The sequence below is a fragment of the Ahaetulla prasina genome, chromosome 5 (genome assembly GCF_028640845.1).
Source record: "Ahaetulla prasina isolate Xishuangbanna chromosome 5, ASM2864084v1, whole genome shotgun sequence".
NCBI lineage: Eukaryota > Metazoa > Chordata > Lepidosauria > Squamata > Colubridae > Ahaetulla > Ahaetulla prasina.
In genome coordinates, this window is record NC_080543.1 from 74,701,384 (window position 1) to 74,722,334 (window position 20,951).

Below are 20,951 nucleotides of genomic sequence, written 5' to 3' on the forward strand. Positions count from 1 at the left end.
TCTTGACCAGCAATCTGAATCTTCTCCCCCTTATATGAAGCTTGCAGAATCTGATTTCTCACTGTTCTATTTGTAAAATAAATAACAACCTCCCTTGGCAACTTTTTTGCCTTGCTATCCAAGAATTCACACAATATAGTTTGTCAATTTGATAAGCCACATCTGCTGGACGGGCTGCTAATATCTCAGCAAATGCTTCAGAAAAAATTTCCCTTAAGTTCTCTTCTCTATTCTCCTTTAAGCCACAGATTCTTAAAGCACATTCCATATTTCTGTATTGTATCAAAACTATTTCATCATCTGTTTTTTCCATTTTACTTTGAAATTCATCCATTTTATTTTCTAATTTTGAATTAAATTGCTTGATTTCCTCAACTTCCTCTTCTAATAAAATCACATTTGTTGCCAAACTTTGTACTGCAATTACAAATCCTTCTTTAACTTCTTTATTTCCCACTTGAATTTCTAATATCTGCTCTTTCATTTCAGACATCTCATCAGTTATTACTTTAACTTTTTCTTGTATAAAATCCTTCAAGTTCTCCTGTAACGCCTCCAAATTCAATGTTCTAGTATCTGCTGTATGAGCTGGAGAGGCACCAGCTGATGAGATTCCAGAGCCCTTTGTTACAGTAGACTTTAATTGTTTGGCTGCCATCTTCTATAAAATTGTTTATTTATTTATTTATTTCCAACTTAATATTCACTTTAAATCTTCTTAACCTCTAAAAAACACAGTCTTTTAAAACAATATTTAAAAATCTCCTCTAGATTCTATCAGCAGGCAGCAAGGAGTTAAAGTAGCAAACAGCATGCAATTTACCAGTGGCAGACGGCAAGCAGTAAAAGTTCTGTCACTTTCGCTTTCCACTCGTTAGCTTGTTAACAATTCGCCACCATTTTCTTGCTATTTTCAAACTTGTTACAAAGTAACGGGGAATTGACTTGGCTACTTGCATAAAGTTCTCCCACTTTCGTTCTGACCGGTATAGTCCTTTATTGTCCAAAATAAATTTCGGCGTTTGGTCGTGGTGATTGATTCTGCCAAAGCAGAAAAATCCTTGGATCTGGAGCACTTCGGGTTGCTGGAGGGAACTTAACCCTTCAAACCCCTTTTTTCTCAGGGGTTTTAGGGAAGTTCTACCTCTACCCTTCAGCTCACCTCCTCTTCTTCTCCTGAAGAGGGGTTTTTTCGAACCGCTGGACAGTGGATTTAAGCTGTCCTAGCGATTCCACATAATCCAGAGGTTGGCGATTGTAAAGATCGCTGCCATTACCTATGGTGCCAAACAGGAAGCCCCTCTTCTAATTGCTGTTTATGTCCCACCACCAACCTGTGTAAACAAGGCATTACGAATTCTAGCTGACCAAATCATGGAGGCTGAAGCCAAACACCCTGATTCACTGGCCATTATTTTGGGAGATCTAAACAAGGCAAACTTAAGGAAAGAGCTACCAAAATACTTTTAGCATGGCAATTGTCCCACCAGAGGCAAGAATACTCTAGACCATTGCTACACAACACTAAAAGATGCTTATCGGTCTTTACCACGAGCAGCTGTAGGACACTCTGATCATTGCATGATTCACCTTGTACCTGCTTATAGGCAAAATAATAATAATAATAATAATAATAATAATAATAATAATAATAATAATAATAATAATAATAATAATAGTTGTTGTTGTTGTTGTTGTTGTTATTATTATTATTATTATTATTATTATTATTATTATTATTATTATTATTATTATTATTATTATTATTATTATTATTATTTATATACTTCTCCGGAGGACTCAGGGCGGTGAACAGGCAGATAAAATAAAAACAATACATTTCAATAAAAACAATATTTAAAAAACTTATTCCAATAGCCTAAATTTAAAATACAATACAAAATATAAAATAAACCCCAATAAAATCCATATTTAAAACCCTATTAAGCCAGTCCTGCTCGAAAGAATAGATATGTTTTAAGCTCACGGCGAAAGGTCCGGAGGTCTGGAAGTTGTCGAAGTCCTGGGGGAAGCTCATTCCAGAGGGTAGGTGCCCCCACAGAGAAGGCTCTCCCCCTGGGGGTCGCCAGCCTGCACTGTCTGGCTGACGGCACCCTGAGGAGGCCCTCTCTATGAGAGCGTACCGGTTGGTGGGAGGCATGTGGTAACAGAAGGCGGTCCCGAAGATATCCCGGTCTTATGCCATGGAGCACTTTAAAGGTGGTGACCAACACCTTGAAGTGCACTCGGAAAACCACAGGTAGCCAGTGCAGCCTGCGCAGGATCGGTGTTATATGGGAGCCACGAGTGGCTCCCTCTATCACCCGCGCGGCTGCATTCTGAACTAACTGAAGTCTCCGGGTGCACCTCAAGGGGAGCCCCATGTAGAGAGCGTTACAGTAGTCCAGGCGAGAAGTGACGAGGGCATGAGTGACCGTGCATAAGGCATCCCGGTCTAGAAAGGGGCGCAACTGGCAGACCAGGCAAACCTGGTAAAAAGCTCTCCTGGAGACGGTCGCCAAATGATCTTCAAAGGACAACCGTCCATCCAGGAGAACTCCCAAATTGCGCACCCTCTCCATTGGGGCCAATGATTTGCCCCCAACAGTCAGCCGCGGTTGCAGCTGACTGTACCGGGATGCCGGCATCCACAGCCACTCAGTCTTGGAGGGGTTGAGCTTGAGCCTGTTTCTCCCCATCCAGACCCGTACGGCCTCCACACACCGAGACAACACTTCAACAGCTTCATTGGGGTGGTCAGGAGTGGAAATGTACAGCTGGGTGTCATCCGCGTACAGTTGATAACTCACCCCAAAACCACTGATGACCTCGCCCAGTGGCTTCATGTAGATGTTGAACAGGAGAGGCGAGAGAACCGACCCCTGTGGCACCCCACAAAGGAGGCGCCTCGAGGTCGACCTCTGCCCCCCTGCCAACACCGTCTGCGATCGGTCGGAGAGATAGGATAAGAACCACCAAAATACGGTGCCTCCCACACCCAATCCCTCCAACCGTCACAGCAGGATACCATGGTCGATGGTATCAAAAGCCGCTGAGAGATCAAGGAGAACCAGGGCAGAGGAATAACCTCTATCCCGGGCCCTCCAGAGGTCATCCACCAATGCGACCAAAGCTGTCTCCATGCTGTACCCGGGTCGGAAACCGGACTGGAACGGGTCTAGATAGACAGATTCATCCAGGTACTGGGGTAACTGGTGTGCCACCACATTCTCAACAACCTTCGCCACAAAGCGAAGTTTGGAGACTGGACGATAGTTACTCAAAACAGCTGGGTCCAGGGAAGGCTTCTTGAGGAGGGGTCTCACCACCGCCTCTTTCAAGGCGGTGGGAACAACACCCTCCCTCAGAGAAGCGTTAACAATCCTGAGCCAGCCTCGTAACCTCCCGGGTGGCCAGCACCAACCAGGAGGGACACGGGTCCAATAAACATGTGGTGGCGTTCAGCCGCCCCAGCAACCTGTCCATGTCCTCGGGAGCCACAGGGTCAAACTCCTCCCAGATGGTCTCAACAAGACTAGCCTCCGTCACCTCACCCGAAACTACCCAGTTTTGGTCCATACCGTCCCAAAGCTGAGCGATTTTGTCAAACAGATACCTGCTGAAATCCTCAGCACAACCCTGTAAGGGGTCATCGCAACCCTCCTGGTTAAGGAGGGAGCGAGTCACCCTAAACAGGGCGGCTGGGCGGTTCTCTGCTGACGCAGTGAGGGTAGAGACATAGGCCCGCTTGGCCTCCCTCAATGCCACTAGATAGGTCTGAGTAAAAGACCTAACTAGTGTTCAGTCAGCTTCAGAACGGCCGGACCTCCACGCGCTCTCTAGGCGTCTTCTCCGGCGTTTCATCTCCCTCAGCTCCTCGGAAAACCAAGGAGCTGGTTGAGATCTACGCCGGGTCAGACGCCGCAAAGGCACGACACGGTCCAAGGCGCCCACCGCGGCCTGTTCCCAGGCCGCAACAAGCTCCTCGGCCGAGCCGTGGGCCAGATCGCCAGGGAGCGGCCCAAGCTCTATCAGGAACCTCTCCGGGTCCATCAGTCGCCTGGGACGGAACCAACGTATTGGTCCCGTCTCCCTGCGGTGAGGAGCAGCGGTCCGAAAGTCCAGACGAAGGAGAGAGTGGTCTGACCATGACAGAGGTTCAATGGCTAATTCTCGTACTACCAGATCACTCAAGCACTGTCCAGAGACAAAAATCAGATCCAGTGTGCTTCCCCCGACGTGGTGGGGCCGTCAATTAATTGGGTCAGGTCCATGGCCGTCATGGAGGCCATGAACTCCCGAGCCGCCGTTGACGACACACCGGCTGATGGCAAGTTGAAATCCCCCATGACCATAAGCCTGGGGGTATCAACTGCCATCCCGGCTATCAACTCCAGCAACTCGGGCAGGGCTGTTGCCACGCAGCAAGGAGCCAGGTACGTGATCAACAAGCCCACCTGCATCCTACGCCCCCACTTCACGTAAAGGGATTCACAACCGGCTATCTGAGGAACAGTGGCCTCCATCGGCTCCAGACTCTCTCTAATAACCACCGCCATCCCTCCACCCCTACCTTGGGCCCTCAGCTGATGAAATGCCCGGAAACCCGGTGGGCACATCTCCACCAAGGGGAACCCCCCCTTCAATGCCCAACCAAGTCTCTGAAATGCCCACAAGGTCCGCAGCTCCCCCTGTATAAGATCGTAGATCAGGGGGGCTTTATTCACTACGGACCTAGCATTGCACAACATCAGCCGAAGGTCCAAACCCTGGGGATACTGGCCACTCGGGGAACGGGAAAAGTCTGAGGGGCCGGAGCGCGCAATCGCTCTCAAACAGCGAGTGCGCACCCCCTGAACATGATATGGCCCCCCACTTCCGCCATATCTGCCTCTCCCACTTACCGTACTGATGGAACGATCCTCTGGAATTGGAGAACAAGGCTTCCCCTTAACCTCCGAACTTAATAAAGTATCGCCGCGAGCAAACGCAAGGACTGACTCCCTCCCCGACGGGTTTCCCCCGATACCCGCCTTTACCCTCCCACCCCTTAAAAATTGTTTATCTAAAAAACCCCAAAGATTCTTTCTTAACGCATGCCATCTCTCTGGGTCCCAAAACCCATCATTGAGATAGGCCCTCGATAACGAGGCCATTTCTGCAGGCGGAGGATCCTCGAGCGATGAAGTTCTAACGAAGAATAAATCATATCTCGCATCAGGCATAATTGGCGCAAAAATGAGTTTGTCCGTAACCGTAGATGATGATAAAGCAGTCATATTCAGAACCGCTGACATAGGTCCCACTGATGATAAAAGATGATGGACATTCTCGCAAGGAGATCCCGTTCCAGATGGTAAAAGTCATAACAGACATACAGATGTTGCGAATGCTCCAAAGTCCAGGGGGGGGGAGCCTAAGCTCCCGAGTCAAAACTCCCCATTTTCAACTCCGAAGTCTAGAGGGAGAAAAATAGGCCTCCATGCCTAGGTCCATGTCCATCCAAAGCGAAAACGACCAGCTCTAAAGCAGCCTCCTCAGATCTTATCAGGTCAAGATGAAAAAGATGGAAAAAAATCCAAGGGAAAGGAGGGAGAAAAGGGAGAGAGCATGCTGCCGCCAATGCCGCTAGGGGGTTCCAAACGTCGCCCTTATCCAGGACAGATGTCCTTGCCGTCCCCACCGCAGCCCCAGACATGCCCCCACCCTTCCACAACCCGCGTTCCGTGGGGGACCTCTTCGGGACTCTCCCGTCTGGGGCAAAAAACTTTCAGGGCTCTCACCATTGCCATCGCCCTCCCTGCAACACAAGCTCGGCAATGCTACAGGGGAATAAGCCGGACACCGCCAAAACGCCGCCAGGAGTAGGCCGGACACCGCCCCGCCCCACACCAAGATGGCCACCGCCGCTTCACCACCGTTCCACGAGGGGCCTCGTCGGGGCTCTCCCATCCGGAGCAGAGGGCTCTCGAGGCTCTCATCACACCGTCGCCCTCCATGCAGCACAAGCTCGAAAATGCTGCATGGGAAACAAGCCGGACGCCGCCAAAACGCCGCCGGAGGTAGGCCGGACGCCGCCCCGCCCCGCACCAAGATGGCCACCGCCATTTTGCTGCCGTTCGGCCCTGGCTCAGCACTCGGCAGCTGCGAAGCTCTCAGGGGCGAAAAGCCCCTCTCGCAGCTGCCAAGAAGATCATCTTTCCAGCCAGGCTACCCAGGCAGCCCAGGTCGTCCGCTGGCTGCATCTACGGCTCGACAACAACTCCGCCTGCCGCTCCGAGACTCGGTCAGACCTCCATCTTTGTCATGCGCAGAAAGATCTCCTTCACTCCAAAGACTTAAAACCACAAAACCAACAATTAAATCAGTGAAGACCTGGATGGAGGAGGCAAAATTAAAGCTACAGGCCTGCTTTGACTGCACTGATTGGAATATTTTTAAAGATACCTCTGCAGACCTGGATGAACTCACAGATACTGTAACATCATATGTCAGCTTCTGTGAAGACCTATGTGTACCTACAAGGAACTTGCAAATATACAGTAACAACAAACCTTGGTTCACACCTAAACTTAAGCAGCCACATCATTCCAAAGAGGAAGCCTACAGAAAAGGTGATAAAATACTGTACAATCAGGCCAGAAATGTATTAACAAGGGAGATCGGAGCAGCAGAAAGAAGCTACTCTGAAAAGCTAAAGAATCAGTTTTCAGCAAATGAACCAGCAAACATGTGGAAAACTTTTAAAAATATCACTGGCTATGGCAAACCTCCTTCCCAGGCTGAAGGTAATCAACAACTGGCAGATGACCTGAATGAGTTTTACTGCAGGTTTGAAAGGAAACTACAGCCTCCTATCTCCACAACCCCCATCTCAGACACACCAACAACAGCCAAGCCTCCTACAACTGACCCCATCCCATTGGGTTCACAACCCCTAGTGATCACAGAAAAGGAAGTGCAAGACCTATTTTACAGAAAAAAGCCAGGAAAAGTTCCAGGCCCAGACAAGATAACTCCTTCTTGCTTAAAAGTCTGTGCTGACCAATTGGTCCCCATCTTCACCCATATTTTCAATAAATCACTAGAGATGTGCTATGTTCCTTCTTGCTTCAAACATTCTACCATCATCCCAGTGCCAAAGAAGCCCACTGAATGACTACAGACCAGTTGCTTTAACATCTGTAGTCATGAAAACCTTTGAAAGGCTAGTGCTTTCGTACTTGAAAACCATCACGGATCCGCTGTTAGATCCCTTGCAATTTGCATACCAAGCAAATAGATCAACAGATGATGCTGTTAATATGGCTCTGCACTACATCCTACAACATCTTGAGTCTCCAAAGACCTTTGCAAGGGTCCTCTTTGTAGACTTTAGTTCAGCATTCAATACCATCATTCCAGACACTCTTCTAACTAAGCTAAACCAGCTACAGGTACCGGAACAGACTTGTAAGTGGATCACAAGCTTCCTAACAAACAGGAAGCAGCAGGTGAAGCTAAGTAAGATCACATCAGATACCTTTACAATTAGCACATGGGCCCCCCCAAGCCTGTGTGCTCTCCCCACTTCTCTTCTCTCTGTATACCAATGACTGCATCACCAACGATCCACCTGTTAAACTACTGAAGTTTGCAGATGACACAACAGTGATTGGTCTCATTCAAGACAATGACGAATCCACATATAGACAAGAGGTCGAACGACTAGCCTTGTGGTGCAACCAAAACAATCTGGAACTGAACACACTCAAAACTGTAGAAATGGTGGTAGACTTTAGGAGAAACCCTTCCATACTTCCACCTCTCACAATACCAGACAACACAGTATCAATAGTAGAAACTTTTAAATTTCTAGGTTCTATCATATCACAAGATCTAAAATGGACAGCTAAAATCAAAAACATCATCAAAAAAGGACAACAAATAATGTTCTTTCTGCGCCAACTCAGAAAGCTCAAACTGCCCAAGGAGCTGCTGATCCAGTTCTACAGAGGAATTATTGAGTCTGTCATTTGCACCTCTATAACTGTCTGGTTTGGTTCTGCAAACCAACAAGAAAGACACAGACTTCAGAGGATAATTAGAACTGCAGAAAAAATAATTGCTACCAACCTGCCTTCCATTGAGGACCTGTATACTGCAGGAATCAAGAAGAGGCTGTGAAAATATTTACAGATCCCTCACATCCTGGACATAAACTGTTTCAACTCCTACCCTCAAAACAATGCTATAGAGCCCTGCACATCAGAACAACTAGACACAAGAACAGTTTTTTCCCGAAGGCCATCATTCTGCTAAACAAATAATTCCCTCAACACTGTCAAACTATTTACTAAATCTGCACTATTAATCTTCTCATCACCCATCTCCTTCCACTTATGACTGTATGACTGTAACTTTGTTGCTTGTATCCTTATGATTTATATTGATACTGATTGTTCCTGATTGTTTATTTGTACTCTATGATTAAGTGTTGTATCATTAAGTGTTAAATTGTACCCTATGACCATCATTTGTGTTGTAAATATTGTACCTTGATGAAGGTATCTTTTCTTTTATGTACACTGAGAGCATATGCACCAAGACAAATTCCTTGTGTGTCCAATCACACTTTGCCAATAAAAATTCTATTCTATTCTATTCTATTCTATTCTATTCTATTCTATTCTATTCTATTCTATTCTATTCTATTCTATTGACAAGGTAGTGCTAGCCATTAGTTGAGTAGATTCCTGTGCATAGGCATGATTAGTAATAAATCAACTTAATTGTAACTTCACCTGTGGTCTTGATCTTTCACATCTGACAATTATACACTATTACACTGGTACATAGATAGGCAACCAATGGCATAAGATAGTTTTTTTAAACATCTAGAGTAGTTTTCAACTTTACATGTCAATTATGCTACCACAGCAGTTCAGAAAAGAATGGCAGCCATTCTTTTTAGGAACCAGGGTGGACATATACCTGTAGCTAACAAACTATTAGTTTCAAAATTGATAGCACAGTTCTTTATGGTGTGTGTAATTCCAGCATAAAATTTTTAATCATATGAAAGAATACAATCATTCTTTCTGAGAGCCATAGTATACCTAGAAGTACATCCAACGTTGTACTTAGTCTAGACACTGGTTGATTAGCATTGAAACAAGTATTAGGAACTAATAATATCTTTCTGGGTGCATAAGAGCACAAACGTGCCTACCGTACCTGTCCTATTGTTTCCTTTCATTATATCCAATTAATATAATTATTACATACTTATGCTTATATATATGCTTATATATTATATAGTTATTTTCATGCTTATGCTTATATATACTGTTGTGACAAATTAAATAAATAAATAAATAAATAAATCTATTAATTTTTAATGGCACATTTGTCCCTCCCAGTATACGATTGTAGAAAAAGGTGATATATAGCAATATCTTCAAACTACTTCACGTGGCATGTTCTTTAACTATATATAAAATGGAACTTTTTGAAGAAATATTACAATATATTGAATTTCAGCATAATTTAACAACAGTCCTTTGGTGATATTTTCATCTCAGTGAATCAAGGGAACCACAATCTTTAAATTTTTAAGTTATCCTATATCCTTTACCAATGGACCTTTTTCAAAACACATTTTAATGCCTTTCCTTCTGCAGTTATGGATAGCATATATAAAGGAATCTCTGAAGCACATAATCAATGCTCTTATGTTTCTAGGGCAATTTCAAAATGTTAGAAGGTAGATTAATAAGATGTAAATTTATGTGAAAGTGCACTCTTAATTAATTTGCTGGAAAATAATTTTAATGGAAACCCAATCAATGAGACATGTCTTAATATCACAATTTTAATTGTTCTATATATTGGTTTCAATTAATTATATCATATCCAAAATTGTTATTAGAAGTATAATTTGTATTAAACTGTTATACTGCTGTTATATTTTTGGATTGTACCTGACTTGGTTTTGGATCACAATGAAGAAAAGGAGGAGGAGGCATTTTTTTCAGAATATTTAAATTCTAATATTTTACTTGTTTAGTATATTAAGGTTGTTAATCTCTGTTTAAATCAATTATATTAGCATAATCTTTATATTTATTTTCAGATGAAGTTTTCAGAAATAGACTATTTTGGCAATGTCCTTCAGACTCGCAAACATGTGGCCCAATCAGATTTCTACTGGCTGAGAAAAGAAGTCCCCAAAACAGAGTGAGTTGGGAAAGGATGTGCTGGGGAAATATTGAGATGAAATATTATCAGACAATTAATATACATGACATATAATTTAAGAGAATTTTTTTTTCATCCCCAATCTATTGTACTGAAACTGATAACATTTTAAAATGCTTGGTTTGCCTGGTTTAGAACTAAATAGCTTTTTGTAATGATAACTATACTATTGATGAGTTTCTGCTGGCAATTATGGCAGTTTGGAATGGTACTGCTGGAATTTCCATCTAACAAATTTTCATAAATGATGGTTATCCATCATATGAGCAGAATTATTATGATCTTGGGGTCAATAAAATAATGGGATTGAAACTTCATTTTAAAATGGATGAAAGTAAGCTGCTTCTTTTATTTTAAAAGGAGATATTTGCCAGATCAAATCAAGAGGAAATTCCTTCCTCTTTCCCCCTCTAGCTTGACAAAGGGAAGAGGGGCTCCACAATCACATAGATCTCAAAGTCATTCCACAATCTACATCATTTTCCTCTTTTAAGTCCTGCTACTGTATTTCAGTGTGCAGAAGAATGTATAATGAAGATAATGAAACAGTTGATTCTTCCATCTATCTGTTGTGTACCGCTCTGGGTGTAAAAGAGTGGGGGCAAGGCCATTACATTGCTGAAATCTGTGTTTGTAATGCAATACAAAAGCCACAGCAACACCTATTGTAGCCCTTTACTGTTTTGCATATGTGTATGTTGTAAACTAAGAGAAAAACTTGAAGGCATTGTTCTGAGATACTTCTAGATCAGGAGTGTCAAACTGGGGTGCTTAGATCTGGCCTGCAGAGCTGCCCTGGAAACAGCAAAGGACCAGCCCACTGTGCCTCTGCCAGTGAAAACAGAGCTTGGGAGGGCTCCATTTTTGCTGGCAGAGGATTGCAGGAGGCCATCGCAGCTATAAAGGGAGCTCAGGAGCCTGTTTTCTCTGGCAGAGCACTCAGGCCACCACAGGCACCCCCGACACGAGTGACATCGAGCTGGCCATGTCCACCCTGGCCAGACCCACCCTGTCCCCCCAAGGTCAAACACAACCCTGATGCGGCCCTTAATGAAATTGAGTTTGACACTCCTGTTCTAGATTAGTTGCTATCATTTCTATAACAAATTATATTTAGTTTGTCATGAGTGTCTAGTGCAACAAATACATTTTCTCCTTTATGAAAAAGACATACCCCCCCTTTATTTTTCATTCTTAACTATGCAGTTATTAGCTTAATATATCCTGAGGAGATTCTTAGTCTCTAAAATGTAACTGAAGATGAAATTAATTGGCAAATATTTCCTGAAATATAAAATTGTAGGGCAATCCCATATGTATTATCTTCCATCACAGTTCTACTTTGGAATGAAGAGAACTGTTCAACAACTCAGCATGAATTACAATGCAATCCAGGTTATCTTTATTATTTTTCTTTCCCCAAGGGCTGTTTAATGTTATAAATATTGATCTTCATATTTATCTGGCTTAATTTTCTTTAGCGGGTTTGAGGAAATGTGTTCTGAAATAGTTACCACAAACAGACAGAGCATAGTAATATAAACTTGTTATGCCATAATTGTACAGCATTTCTTATGGGTTTTCCTTGGGATCTTATTTATTAGATTTATAGTGCATTCTATCTTTTCTCACAGAAAAAGTCTATATGCATAGTTTCTGAGATAAAAAATAGGCTGTGGACCTGTGCTGTGTAAATTCAGTTGTTGAACATCAAGGTTAAAAGGCAACTGAATCTGGATCAGAAATTCTCTAGGAGGTTGTTGTTTGAATCAGAACAATAAACAGCATCTTGGTGTTGTGCCAAAAACTGTAATTCAGGAGTATCAAACTCAGTTTCACTGAGGGCCAGATCAGCATTATAGCTGTCCTCAAAGGGCCAGGTGATCACATGACTGGATGGGCATGGCCAACTCAATCTGGCCTGCTTGAAGTCACTCACGTTGAGGGGCAGCTATGATGGGCCAGACAAGGCTAGGAGGAGTGATCCAGGGTGAGTGCCAAAGCCTAGTGGGGGCAGCTGAGCATCAGTGCTTGCGCACAGCTGGGGAGGGTGCCTGTATGGGTCAAATAATGCTGGAGCATGGGGGGGGGGAAGCTGAACTCCCCATTTAGTTTTAGGCTGGAGTCCAGGTACAGAGGCAAAGGCAGTGGGAAGAGGTCAAAATAGGAAGCCCCTGCCCACTACTGCCTGCCCATTGCCCACAGCGGCTTCCCATTTTCATCTCCCTTCCCCTTGCAGTTTGTACAGTACTGTTTAACCCCACAGGCACCCTCCTGAGCCGCGCATAAGCACCATTGCCCTGAAGTTCATGGGCAATGTACAGTAGTGCAAAATCACACAAGATCAGTAGCATGATCTCACATTACAATAGCTTAGGCCTCTGTTCTCTGCAAACTGAGGCTTGTACCAGATCTGGCCAAAGAGCATTTGCAAGATGACAAGATGGATAGGCCCTGTCCACTGGCCCCACCTCAGAGCGCAGGGTATGTGGTGAGGCTCTGGCGCCCTTTCCTCCACCCAACCAGCTTTGCCAATGGAACTTCTGCCTGGTGGGTTCAAAGGACATGGGAGCCTGCGGGCGCCAGAGGCAGATGCTGGGTATGAGCTTTCCAACTGGATGGGGGCTGTCCCAGTAAAAGGAAAGCACTGCCAGTCTCTCCCCCTTCCCTCATCCCTTTCTGAGCCTGGCCTTGCAGAGGCTTCCCTTTCTTTGGGACTGCCCCAGCCCCCACATGGGAAAACCATGGCCGCTGGCAGCATGGCCACTGGTTGCACTGCCATAATCTCCCCCTGGCATGGGGGGCCACCCTGGAAACAGTGAAGGACCAGCCTACACCATCTTGGCCAACCCAGGCCAGTTGGATGTTGATCTACAACCTGTGGCAGCCATTCAGGCCTGAACATAGTCAGCCTTAGATCCAGCGGTGGGATTCAGCCAGTTCGCTCCACTTCAGGAGAACCGGTTGTTAATTTTCTGAGCAGTTTGGCAAACTGGTTGGTGGAAGAAATCATTAGGGCAGAGAACCGGTTGTTAATTACTTGAATCCCACCACTGCTTAGATCTGACCCACACAGCTGCCCTGGAGCCAGTGAGAGACCACCCCGCTGCCTCAGCTCCTCCCCTGGGTGTGTGCACAGGAGGTGGCAAGCACTGGCATCCTGTGTTGTGACCTAGGCCCAAGTAGTTATTACCAGACACAATCAGTCCTAAACAAACATATTTTATTAGAAGAGATGAGAATTACTTCATTCTCAGTTTAGTCCAAATTAAGTCCAAAACAAAGTCCTTCAGAAAAAGTCCTTTGGCCATATCACAAATCTTTGTATTCTTTGGCACTCTGCCAAAGGCTTTTCTTGGCAAGAACCCCACAAAGTTCAGAAACAGGAGACAAGAAACAATTGTAGCAACATTACTTTCCTACGAACATTTAGCTGTTTTATCTTTAAACATTTTAACCAATTTTTCCAGAGGAATAATAATAATAATAATAATAATAATAATAATAATAATAATAATAATAATAATAATAATAATAATAATAATAATAATAATAATAATTTAATTTGTATACCGCCCTTCTCCCGAAGGACTCAGGGCGGTGAACAGGCAGATAAAATATAAATACACACAATAATTAAAAACATCCCTTAAAAAACTAATTTAAATGCCCAAAATGTTAAAAAACGTACTCCCCCGTAAAATCACAAAATTTTAAAAACCCATCCAATAAAAATAAAAATCAGGCTAGTCCAGCCATACGAAATAAATAAGTTTTAAGTTCGCGGCGAAAGGTCCTAAGGTCAGGTAATTGTCGAAGTCCGAGGGGAAGTTCGTTCCACAGGGTCGGAGCTCCCACAGAGAAGGCCCTCCCCCTGGGGGCCGCCAGTCGACACTGTTTGGCTGACGGCACCCTGAGGAGTCCCTCTCTGTGGGAACGTACCGGACGATGGGAGATAGAAGCCGGCAGTAGACGGTCCCGTAGATAGCCCGGTCCTAAGCCATGGAGCGCTTTAAAGGTGGTAACCAATACCTTGAAGCGCACCCGGAAAACAACAGGTAGCCAGTGCAGACTGCGCAGGATAGGTGTTATGTGGGAGCTCGACGCTCCTCAATAACCAGCAGCCGCGTTCTGAACTAGCTGAAGTCTCCGGTGCTCTTCAAGGAGCCCCCTGTAGAGAGCATTGCAGTAGTCCAGGCGAGAGGTAACGAGAGCATGAGTGACTGTGCATAAGGCATCCCGGTCCAGGAAGGGACGCAACTGGCGGATCAGGCGAACCTGATAAAATGCTCTCCTGGAGACGGTAGCCAAATGGTCTTCAAAGGACAACCGACCATCCAGGAGCACGCCCAAGTTGCGTACCTTCTCCATCGGGGCCAATGATTCACCCCCGACAGACAGCCGCGGCTGCAGCTGACTGTACCGAGGTGCCGGCATCCACAGCCACTCCGTCTTGGAGGGATTAAGTTTGAGCCTGTTCCTCCCCATCCAGACCCGTACGGCTTCCAGACACCGGGACAGCACTTCGACAGCTTCACTGGGGTGGCCCGGGGTGGAAAAGTACAGCTGGGTATCATCAGCGTACAGTTGGTATCTCACCCCAAAGCCACTGATGATCTCACCCAGCGGCTTCATATAGATGTTGAACAGGAGGGGTGAGAGAATCGACCCCTGCGGCACCCCACACATGAGGCACCTTGGAGTCGATCTCTGCCCCCCTGTCAACACTGTCTGCGTCCGATCAGAGAGGTAGGAGGAGAACCACCGATAAACGGTGCCTCCCACTCCCAACCCCTCCAACCGGCGCAGCAGGATACCATGGTCGATGGTATCAAAAGCCGCTGAGAGGTCTAATAGGACCAGGGCAGAGGAGTAACCCCTATCCCTGGCCCTCCAGAGATCATCCACCAGTGCGACCAAAGCTGTCTCCGTACTGTATCCGGGCCGGAAGCCGGACTGGAACGGGTCTAGATAGACAGCTTCATCCAGGTACTGGGGTAGCTGACATGCCACCACACTCTCTACAACCTTCGCCGTAAAGCGAAGATTGGAGACTGGCCGGTAGTTCCCTAAAACAGCTGGGTCCAGGGAAGGCTTCTTGAGGAGGGGTCTCACCATCGCCTCTTTCAAGGCCGCGGGAAAGACCCCCTCCCGCAAAGAAGCATTTGTAATCCCCTGGAGCCAGCCTCGTGTCACCACCTGAGTAGCCAGCCTACCCAGCAACCTGTCCATGTCCTCGGGAGTCACAGGATCAAAGTCACCCCAAACCACCTCAACAAGACGGGCCTCAGAACCCTCGCCTGGATCTACCCAATTTTGATCCAATCCGTCCCGAAGCTGAACGATTTTGTCGTATAGATAACCGTTAAACTCCTCGGCATGCCCTTGTAGGGGGTCCTCCCGCCCCTCCTGTTGAAGGAGTGAGCGGGTCACCCGAAACAGGGCGGCCGGGCGGTTATCTGCCGACGCAATGAAGGAGGAAACGTAGGAACGCTTCGCAACCCTCATTGCCACTAGGTAGGTCGTACTATAGGACCTAACTAGTGTCCGGTCAGCCTCAGAGCGGCTGGATCTCCAGGCACTCTCTAGGCGTCTTCTCCGGCGCTTCATCTCCTTCAGCTCCTCGGAGAACCAAGGAGCTGGTTGAGACCGACGCTGGGTCAGAGGCCGCAAAGGCACGACACGGTCCAAAGCTCCAGCCGCGGCCCGTTCCCAGGCCGCAACTAGCTCTTCAGTCGAGTCGTGGGCCAGGTGCTCGGGAAACGGCCCAAGCTCCGTCAGGAACCTCTCCGGGTCCATCAGGCGCCTGGGACGGAACCAGCACATTGGTTCCGTCTCCCTGCGGTGGTGGGTAGCGGTCAGAAAGTCTAGATGAAGGAGAAAATGATCTGACCATGACAAAGGTTCAACAACTAAATCATTTAAAACCAGATCATTAGACCACTGGCCAGAGATAAAAATCAGATCTAGGGTACCTCCCCCGACGTGGGTAGGGCCGTCAATTAACTGAATCAGGTCCATGGCCGTCATGGAAGCCATGAACTCCTGAGCTGCCGAGGATGCTACGCCGGTTGATGGCAAATTGAAATCCCCCATGACCAACAGTCTGGGGGTTTCAACTGCCAACCCGGCCAGCAACTCCAACAGCTCAGGCAGGGCTGTAGTCACGCAGCAAGGAGCCAGGTACGTGATCAACAAGCCCACCTGAGTTCTACGACCCCACTTCACGAAGAGGGATTCACACCCAGCTATCTGAGGCACAGTGGTTTCCCTCGGCTCAAGACTCTCCTTAATGATAACCGCCACCCCTCCACCCCTACCCTGGGCCCTCGGCTGATGGAATGCTCGGAAGCCTGGTGGGCACATCTCCACTAGGGGGACCCCCCCTTCGGTGCCCAGCCAGGTCTCCGTAATGCCCATAACGTCCGCGGTCCCTTCCTGAATAAGATCTGAAATCAGGGGGGCTTTATTAACCGCGGACCTGGCATTACATAACATCAGCCGGAGGCCCAGGTCCCGATTACTCTGGCCACTCGGGTCACGGGAAATTTCTGGGGGGCCGGAGCACGCAATCGCTCGTAAACAGCGAGGGCGAGCCCCCGAGACCTGATATGGCCCCCCCTTCCGTCATATCTGCCTCTCCCACTTACCGTAGTAATAGCTCGACCCTGACAAACTGGAACGACACCCCTCGCCATAACCCCAGGACCTATTAAGTTACCGCCGCGAACACATGGTGGACCTAGCCCCCTCCCTGACGGGTTTTCCCCCCCACCCATCCACCCCCCCCATTAAAATTCCCATTAAAACTCCCCTTAAAAAAACGGTTAAAACAATTAATTAAAAATCCCCTAAGTCTCCTATTTTTGGCATGCCACCTCTCGGGGTTCCAAAACCCGTCCTCAAGATGGGCCCTCGATAGTGTAGGGGGCCAAACCCGCGAGAGAGGGGAATCTCGCAGGGCAAGAAGGTCAGCCGCTGTAAATGTCCGCATACTAAGAGTCCGGCAAACAAGCCCATCCTGGACCAATCAAGATGATAATTGATAATTCCGGCAATTCCGGGTAAGCACAGTTGAGGAATAGTTCTTGGGCGGTAGATGAATAACACCGCCATAATTCAGTCAGTTTCACCAATCCCTCATTCTACAGTCCCGAGGGGTGGTTAAAGAAGGAAGGGGGAAGCTGTTACACTGTTAGGCCAGGGGCATCCACTAGGTAAGGCCGCTCAGCCGCTAAGCCATGTCTCTCCCAAAGTCCGGGGGGGAGGAGCAGGGTCTTAAAGAGGTCTTAAAAAGGTCCCCCCCCTGCAGGCGGTCCATAGACGTCCTTTAGGTGGTAAAGATGATAGAGAGGACGTCCACTAGGCCCGAGGACAGCCTCCAGATGATACCAGCAAGGCGTCCATCGGGCCCACCTGCACTCTCCAAATTAGGCCGCCCAGCCGGCATGGCCGCCAGGCCGCTGGTATAAGCCGCTGGAATAGGCCACTCGCCCGCTGGGCCCGCTGGGCCACACCACCGGCTCCGACCCCCAGGCCAGTTCGCCCCGTCGGGCCAGGCCATCTCCAGACCGGTCAGGCCAGGCCAGGCCAGGCCGCCGCTGAAGACCATACCGCTGGGGGGGAGAGAGCTCCAGGCTCCTCCCAAGGGAACGCCGAGCCGGCCGCCGCCGCCACCGCCACCACTGGCGGGGAAAACCAGGCCAGGCCGCCATCCCCGATGATGGTCTGTTGCTGGTGGGAGAGAGCTCCGGGGCCCTCCCCAAGGCCATGCGAAGCCCGGTCGCTGCCACCGCCGCCGAAAAGTCCGGAATCCAGAAAGAGCCCGGCCGTGGCCGCCGCCGCTGGAGAAGGCCGGGCCATCGCCGTTGGGGGCTCTCCCCGAGGCCATGCGACGCCCGGCTGCCGCCACCGCCGCCGGAGAATCCAAAGAAGCCCGGCCACGGCAGCCGCCGCTGGAAAACGCCGGGCCATCGCCGTTGGGGGGAGAGCGCTCCGGGGCTCCTCCTGAAGCAACCCGGAGCCGCCCAGCCCCAATCTACCCCTCCCCTGACTGAGCACACTGCCCTCTACCCGGGCGGGGGGTCCAAGTTCCCAAAAGACCCCCCCAAGCCCGGTCAGGTCCAGAAGAGGCCCGTCGCTGCATATGCCATCTATAAAACATTTTATATTGATTTTCTTTATATGCAGTGGGCATTGTTAATTTATAATTCCTTTCCAATAACTGTTGCCATCTGTCTAAATCAATTGAATGTCCAAATTTTTTTGCCCAGGCTATCATTGTTTCTTTTACTTGCTCTTCTTCTAATTCAATACCAAGTAAAAAATTATAGATTTTTAAAATTATTTTATCCTCTGTTCCTGTGAGTATCCTATCCGACTCTGTCATTTCTAAATAAAAGCCTCTTTTGCATCTTTCATATCTTGTTTGTATTTTCATATGTGTATACCAATCCATCTCAATCCCTTGCTCTTCCAGTTCTTGTTTCTCTTTCAATTCCCCCTTATCTCTTAATAAACCTTTATAATCTAACAATATTTCTAAAGTTAATAATATTTGGGTGTATTAATGCTTCCATTGTTGATAACCATATTGGTATTTTCAAATAATATTTATCTCTAACCTTCTCCCACACCAATAACAATGCATTTCTTATATAACATCTATGAAAGTGTGTTGCATGGGCCAGGAAGCTGAAGATGATTGATAAGACTTTACAGCAAACGATGTCCAGAATCAACAGCATAGAAAGTCTAGAATCAACAGCATAGAAAGTCTAGAATCAACAGCACTTTATTGAGCATCAGACAAAGTTTATATAGTTTCTCAGTTTCTCATTTCTCACCTAACATACGTGTTTCTTCATTATTGGTTAATTGGTCTCCAAGGCACAATAATTGGTTAGTAATTACATCATTGGCTTTTCGTGAGAATACGTGTTCATGCTAGAAAGCAAATGCAACAGTGTTTCAGGGCTACAACTTTGTTTCATCCTGTATTCTTGTATATGTTGGGAACGCTGCTTAAATGAGGTTTGCCATCCAAGATAAGAGCGCTACCCACATTCCAAAATGCATACATGATGAATAACAAAATGTTAGCCCTTCACAAACCCTTCAAAAGTGCGTATGCATCTTACTTCTACCGCACTATAAAAATGTATGCCATCCCAATTGTAAATTGTGTCCTTCTAAAGTTAATAGTCTTGTATTTCTTAATTCGATCCATTCTCTCATCTAAGTCAATACTGCTGCCTGGTAATATAATTCCCAATTCAGCAGTCCAAATCCTCCACGTAGTCTCACATCTTGTAGCATTTTTATACTAATTCTCACTTTTCCCCCCTGCCATATGAACTTCCTTATTATCTTGTTAAGATGTTGAAAATAAGTCTTTTCAATTTTTATTGAGATTATCTGGAATAAAAACAATAGTCTGGGTAATATATTCATCTTGATTGTTGCAATCCTTCCCATATGTGATAGCTGCAAGTTTTTCCATTTCTTCTTCTTCTTCTTCTTCTTCTTCTTCTTCTTCTTCTTCTTTCTTTTATTTATTTATTATATTTGTATACCGCCATTCTCCCGAAGGACTCAGGGCGGTTCACAGCCAGTAAAAGACAAAATACATATAATACAAATTAAAAACTATATAAAAAACTGATTCTATTAATGGCCTAAAAAAATTTCTCCAAGTCTTTCTCGATTTGTCTTTTTAGTTCATAATAATTATCTTCTTTTATCGTTACTCATCTTGAAGTTAATTGTATTCCTAAGTGTTTGACTTTTTTCACAATTTGTATATCTAATTTCTCTTCTATTTCTCTTTTTTGCTTTTCTGTAATATATTTCACCAATATTTTGGTTTTTTCTTTATTTTTAAACCTACCACCTCTCCATAGTTCTCTATTTGTTCTAATAATTTAGGGCCTGTTGTTTGAGGTTCTTCCAAAATAAATATTAAATCATCTGCGAAAGCTTGTAATTTGTATTCCTCTGTTTTAATTTTCATCCCTTTTATTTCTTCATTCCGTCTTACATTTCTGTTTAGCACTTCTTTTTTTAAAAAAGTTTTTTTTTATTTTTTTAACAAACACAAACATACAATACATTTTTTCTGAACAGAGTATTGGCCAGGTTCCAAATTTATACAACTTTTGGTTATCTTCCAATACACTTTATATGTTTCACTTTTTGTCTTAATATTTTTTCTCTCTAATTTTTATTTTATTTTCTCTATTTGTATTGTATAACTAATCTTACCCTTTGCCCTGAACTCTAATCATTAATCAGCTCCTTTTTTTCCTTCCCCCCTTTTCTCATTACTTCTTCCAAATTAAACTCTTTAGTTTCAAATCAATCGTTTTTCTAATATTTGACCCTAACTCTAAATCCTCCTATTCAAATATTTTCCCATTACTCCTTTTTCACCTCAGAATATAAATTCAGATATTGTCCTTAAATTCCATTTTTCCAATCACAAAAATTGATATTCATACAATTTTATATATACCACTTATCTAACATTAAAATCATTCATATATTTGCAATTAAAAACATTTCATATAATATTTAGATGTATATATATTTATAGTAAACCATAATCCAAAAATTTAGTTAATCTTCATAACATTCTATACTTTCAGATATTTTAGCTAAATTCCATTATTAATATTAGAACCATTTAATGTATTGTCAACTATTTTCTTATT

General features: G+C 45.5%; 1 protein-coding gene across 1 annotated transcript in view; it reads left to right on the plus strand.

Annotated features, from left to right (window-relative positions):
• The window catches only part of PHEX (phosphate regulating endopeptidase X-linked), a 739,707-nt gene that overhangs the window by 540,088 nt on the left and 178,668 nt on the right, over positions 1-20,951 (plus strand). The window contains exon 14 of the mRNA XM_058186235.1: positions 10,115-10,218. Coding sequence (XP_058042218.1) covers positions 10,115-10,218 — 104 coding nt within the window. The remainder of the gene's footprint in view (positions 1-10,114; positions 10,219-20,951) is intronic.